Below are 6,000 nucleotides of genomic sequence, written 5' to 3' on the forward strand. Positions count from 1 at the left end.
AAATTAGCTGGGCATGGTGGTGCACGCCTGTAATCCCAGCTACTCGGGAAGGTGAGGCAGGAGAATCGCTTGAACCTGGGGGATGGAGGTTGTAGTGAGCCAAGATTGCGCCACTACACTCCAGCTTGGGTGACAGAGCGAGACTCCATCTCCAAAGTAAAATAAAATAAAATATACTAGCAAAACAAAATAAAACAAAACAAGAAATTTTAGGTCTCAACTAGCCTGGGTTGACCGGGAGTCACAGGGGAGGCTGCCATGACACTGTGACAGAGACCACCCCAAGGGAAGCAGGACTCTTCCAGCTTCTGGACTGATAAGGGAGTGCAAGAAAGGCAATGCCCAGACATCCTCTGCCTGACAATTGTGGGACCTTTACCTCCACCCACCACACACACCTGTATGCTGACCATCCCTCCACTTCTCACCACTTAGTAACTTTCACTTTTCTTGTCAAAAATTTGCAAAGAATACTGAGTAAAGCTCAAGATGTCACTGTCCATCAGGGTGTTTTTGCAATGCACTTGGGTACTGCAGTACCGAGGTTTGGGACATGGTATTAGCTACATTCCTTTGTATCTGTTTAAATAAAAAACACAGGAATGAGGCCAGGTGCAGTGTGGTTCAGCTTTAATCCCAGCACTTTGGGAGGCCAAGGCAGGTGGATCACTTGGGGTCAGGAGTTCGCGACCAGCCTGGGCAACATGGTGAAACCCCCATCTCTACTAAAAATACAAAAATTAGCCAGGCGTGCTGGCATGCACCTGCAATCTCAGTTACTCAGGAGGCTGAGGCAGGAGAATTGCTTGAAACTGGCAGGTAGAGGCTGCCATGATCCAAGATTGTGCCACTCCTCTCCAGCCTAGAAAAGAGAGCAAGACTCCGTCTCAAAAAAAAAAAAAGCATAGGAATGAGGCACCAGAGCCAGCAGTCTCTTAAGAGTTAAGTTCCCTGCATTGGAGGACACTCAGTGCACATGTGTCATTGATGGCCACGGCCTGCGCAGGCAGCTTGAGCTTCTCCAGCTGCCCTGAGGGTCCCTGTTGATGGGAGTGTCCCCTGAAGAAGCTCAGCTGAGGGCACTGTGCTGAGGAGGCTGCGGGAGGGAGGAAGGGCCAAGCCGGGAGCTCTTTCATTGCCTGTGAGCTCCCTCTCTCTGCTGAACCAGCTTTTATCATCTGATTCCTCCCAACCACCAGGTGATAGAGACCAGGAAGAAAGAGGCTCCATACATGCTCCCCGAGGATGTGTTTGTGGAGCGGCCCAGGTGAGGAGAGGATGGGGGACGTGGTCAGGGATCCCCAGGGCAGCTAAGTAAGCAGGTGGGTGGTCTGAGGTCAAGAGGGGTCAATGCCAGGAGGCTCGGGCGTCTGTGGACTCAAGGGCAGAAAATGGGCTCTGCCTGTAGTCCAGGAGTCCTGGGTAAAGTTAAACTCCATCACATTACTGCAGTCCATGCCTCGAGCATGCCATGCTGAGCCGTGTTTGCAGGTGAGACCCAGCCTCCAGGGACTTTGGCCAAGCCCATGCTAAATGCATCCTGGAAGAGTCATTCCTGACAAGACGTTCCTATCAATCCAAGTGATGTTTTCGGACCATAGCGGGTGCTGTGGGCCAGTGTCATTTCAACATCAGAGGAACTCAAGGGAAATATATTTTGCAAAACCAAAATGTCTAACAGTAGGGGATGACTTTATAAAGTATGGCCTGTCCATATAATAGACAATCATGACATTCATTTAGAGGAATAATGTAAAATACCCACTACATAATAGGTCAATAAAATAGATCACAGAACAGCGGGTGGGGAAGGGGATATCTATGTGTATATGTAAAAATACGGGACTAAGCTGGGTGCGGTGGCTCACGCCTACAGGCCCAGCAACTCAGAAGACTGAGCAGGAGGATCTCTTGAGCCCATGGTTTCAAGACAACCATGGGCCACAAAGCAACAACCCATCTACGAAAAATTTTTAAACAATTTGCCTGGGCTGGGCACAGTGGCTCATGCCTATAATCCCAGCACTTTGGGAGGCTGAGGTGAGCAGATCACTTGAGGTCAGAAGTTCGAGACCATCCTGGCCAACATGGTAAAACCCTGTATCTTCTAAAAATACAAAAATTAGCTGGTTGTGGTGGTACACACCTGTAGTCCCAGCTACTCTATTCGGGAGGCTTAGGCAGGAGAATCTGCTTGAATCTGTGAGGCAAAGGTTGTAGTGAGCTGAGATCATGCCATTGCACTCCAGCCTGGGCGACAGAGCAAGACTGTCTCAAACAGAAAAAAAAAAAAAAAAAAAAAAGGCCAGGCAAGTGGCTTATGCCTATGTAGTCCCAGCACTTTGGGAGGTTGAGGCGGGCGGATCACTCGAGATCAGGAGTTGGAGACCAGTCTGGCCAACACAGTAAAACCCTGTCTCTACTAAAAATACAAAAATTAGCCAGGTGTGGTGGCGTGTGCCTGTAATCCCAGCTACTTGGGAGGCTGAGGCAGGAGAATCCCTTGAACCTGGGAGGCGGAGGTTGCCATGAGCTGAGATCATGCCACTGCACTCCAGCCTGGGCGACAGGGAGAGACTTAGTCTAAGAAATAATAATAATTAATAAATAAATAAAATTAGCTGGGTGGGGTGGAGCATACCTATTGGGAGGCTGAGCATGAAGATCACTTTAGCCCAGCGGGTCAAGGCTGTAGTGTGCTGTGATGGCACCTGTGAACAGCCACTGCACTCCAGCCTGGGCAATACAGTGAGGACCCTGTCTTAAAAAAAAAAAAAAAAAGTGACTGAGGGATGTGATTGCTGTACGTAAGAGTATGTTATGACGTGAATAGTGGTTATCTCTGGAAATGGGACTGGGGGTGACCCTTTTCCTTTTGCTTCTCTGTCATCTTGCATAGTGAAGATGTTACTTTTGTAATAAGAAAAGTTGGCCGGGCATGGTGGCTCATGCCTGTAATCCCAGCATTTTGGGAGGCTGAGGAGGGTAGATCACCTGAGGTCAGAAGTTCAAGACCAGTCTGGCCAACATGATGAAACCCCATCTCTACTAAAAGTACAAAAAATTAGCTGGGTGTGGTGGCGGGCGCCTTTACTCCCAGCTACTCGGGAGGCTGAGGCAGGAGAATCGCTTGAACCTGGAAGGCGGAGGTTGCAATGAGCCGAGATCGCACCACCACACTCCAGCCTGGGCGACAAGAGCAAAACCCTGTCTAAAAAGCAGAAACAAAAAAACAGTTATCCAGAAGTCATTCTAGATACCGCGGTTCTAACGAGCTTCCTCCTCCCTCCATCTTCCAGGCTGTCTCAGAATCTTGATGGGGTGGTGATTGAGCTTCTCTTCCGCCAGAGCAAGATTAGTGAAGTCCTGGGAGGCAGCGGCTACAATTCAGACCGGCTCTGCCTGCCCTACATCCCTCAACTGACAGGTATGAGCTCTGTGCAGGGATGCCTGGGCCTGCCTCTGTCTTTCCTTGGCCAGGTAAGGGCCTGAGCATAAGGGACTTATGGCCCTTTGATTGCCTGTGAAGCACCTTGGATGTCGTGAGAGCTGAAAGACACAGTGCAAATTTATGGTGAGGTCCTCTTGATTGCCCCACCTCTCCTCCTCAGGGCAGGGTCCTTGAAAGTACCCTGCCCATGAGATGGCCCGCCCTGAGGATGGGAGAGGCTCCATTGTGCTAGAAAGAGCATACATGGCTACAGAACCAGAGACCCAGTTCGAGACCCCTGTGCAACTCACTGCCTGAAAGATCTTAGACAAGTCCTTTGCATCCCTGAATTTCAGTTTCCTTGACTATAAAACAGAATGTTAACAATAGCTGCCCGGTGGGGGCAGTGGCTCACGCCTGTAATCCCAGTACTTTGGGAGGCTGAGGCGGATGGATTGCCTGAGCTCCAGGGTTCAAGACCAGCCTGGGTAACACAGTGAAAGCCCGTCTCTACTAAAAATACAAAAAAAAGTTAGCTGGGCGTGGTGGTGTGTGCCTGTAGTCCCAGCTACTCTGGAGGCTGAAACAGGAGAATTGCTTGAACCCAGGAGGTGGAGATTGCAGTGAGCCAAGATCGTGCCGTTGCACACCAGCCTGGGCAACAGAGCAAGACTGCGTCCCAAAAAAAGAAAGAAAAAAAAAAAAGCTGCCTTAGAGGGCTGGCATGATAAGGTACCTGTATTAATGCAAATACGCTTAGTAAATACTTCATAAAATGCTTCATGAAGAGCTACTGGTGCTCTTAGCAGATGATGCTTACACATGAGGTGAGATGTGTATTCTGGTCATCAGCACCTTCTTTGTGTTCTCATTGACAATTTCAAAATTTTAGCCCCAAAGAGCAAAATTGACCACCCTAAGATGGACAGAGAAGGCCCACAGCAATTGGAAGCTTCTGTAAACTCCAGGTGTAGCCTGAGTGTGCACTGAGCCTTAGAGGACTGTGGACCAAGGAGAGGCAGAGGGGTTGGGAGGTGGGACTCGCGGCTCAGTCCTGGATCTCCGAGGGCTGGGAACTAAAGCCTCCAGGCTGCTTCTTCCCCAGATGAGGATCGCTTATCCAAGAGGAGGAGCATTGGAGAGACCATCTCCCTGCAGGTGGAGGTAGAATCGAGGAACAGCCCAGAGAAGGAGGAGGTGAGTGTCTCTGCCACCGTCCTGGGGCAGCCCCACCTCCTGTAGATTGGATGCTGGACTCCAGGCTCCCCTGCCCACACAGTGTGCTTAAGGCTGCATGGAAAGCAAGTTTCTTGAGTAATTCCACACTCGTACTGACTCTCCCTATGTATGTGTCATAGATACTTCCCTTTGGAAAAATTTTTAGGGTCCTCCCTGCTCCCATGAGGATATCATTAAAACGCACTCTTGAAAGGCCTGGCTGGGGATGGTGGCTCACACCTGTGATCCCAACATTTTGGAGGCTGAGGCAGGAGGATTGCTTGAGCCCAGGAGTTCGAGATGATCTGGGGCAACATAAGGAGACCCCATCTCTACAAAAAATAATTTGAAAAATCAGCCAGGCATGGTGACGTGCACCTGTGGTCCCAGGTACTCAAGATGCTGAGGTGGGAGAATCACCTGAGCCTGGGAGGTCGAGGCTGCAGTAGGCCATGATGGCACCACAGCACTTCAGCCTAGGTGACAGAGTGAGACCTTGTCTCAAAAAATTAAATAGAAAGGCGTGCTGGTCATCATTCCCCACTCACAGGGGGACCGACATGCTCTGGGTTGGAAACTAGAAGACTTAACTGGAGAGAGAAGGGTGAGAACAGCTTTCATAGTGTTGCTTCCGTATGTATCAATAAAGAATCTTTTTTTCTTTTTTTAAATTTAGACTATTTTTAAAGCAATTTTAGGTTACAGCAAAATTGAGAGGAAGGTACAGAGATCGCCCTTTGCCCCCTCCCCTCCCCTGACACATGCACAGCCTCCCCTCCCATCCACATTGCCCAGCAGAGTGGTACATTTCTTACAGTTCAGCCTGCCTTAACACAACGTTATCATCTGAAGTCCATCGTTTACACTGGGGTTCACTCTCAGCGTTGTACATTCTGTGGGTTTGGACAAATGCATAATGACATGCCTCCCCCACTAGAGTACCATGCAGAGTCGTTTCCTGCCCTAAAACCCCTCTGTGTTCCACCTCTTCATCCCTCCCGTAACCACTGACGGCCAAGATTTTTTTTTTTTTTTTTTTTTTTTTTTTTTTTTTTTTTTTTTTTTTTTGAGATGGAGTCTCACTCTGTTGCCCAGGCTGGAGTGCAGTGGCATGATCTCAGCTCACTGCAAACTCTACCTCCCAGTTTCAAGCAATTCTCCTGCCTGAGTCTCCCAAGTAGCTGGGACTACAGACATATGCCACCACGCCTGGCTAATTTTTGTATTTTTAGTAGAGACGGGGTTTCACCGTGTTAGCCAGGATGACCTCTATCTCCTGACCTTGTGATCCGCCCGCCTCGGCCTCCCAAAGTGCTGGGATTACAGGCGTGAGCCACTGTGCCTGTGCCCCA

General features: G+C 49.5%; 1 protein-coding gene across 1 annotated transcript in view; it reads left to right on the forward strand.

Annotated features, from left to right (window-relative positions):
* Positions 1-6,000, forward strand: part of EFR3B (EFR3 homolog B) — a 114,686-nt gene that overhangs the window by 99,377 nt on the left and 9,309 nt on the right. Inside the window, exons 17-19 of the mRNA XM_017893387.1 lie at positions 1,200-1,267; positions 3,300-3,427; positions 4,536-4,627. Of these exons, the coding sequence (XP_017748876.1) occupies positions 1,200-1,267; positions 3,300-3,427; positions 4,536-4,627 (288 nt within the window). The remainder of the gene's footprint in view (positions 1-1,199; positions 1,268-3,299; positions 3,428-4,535; positions 4,628-6,000) is intronic.

This window comes from Rhinopithecus bieti, unplaced genomic scaffold (assembly GCF_001698545.2).
Source record: "Rhinopithecus bieti isolate Rb0 unplaced genomic scaffold, ASM169854v2 scaffold_23816, whole genome shotgun sequence".
In the NCBI taxonomy this organism is placed as follows: domain Eukaryota; kingdom Metazoa; phylum Chordata; class Mammalia; order Primates; family Cercopithecidae; genus Rhinopithecus; species Rhinopithecus bieti.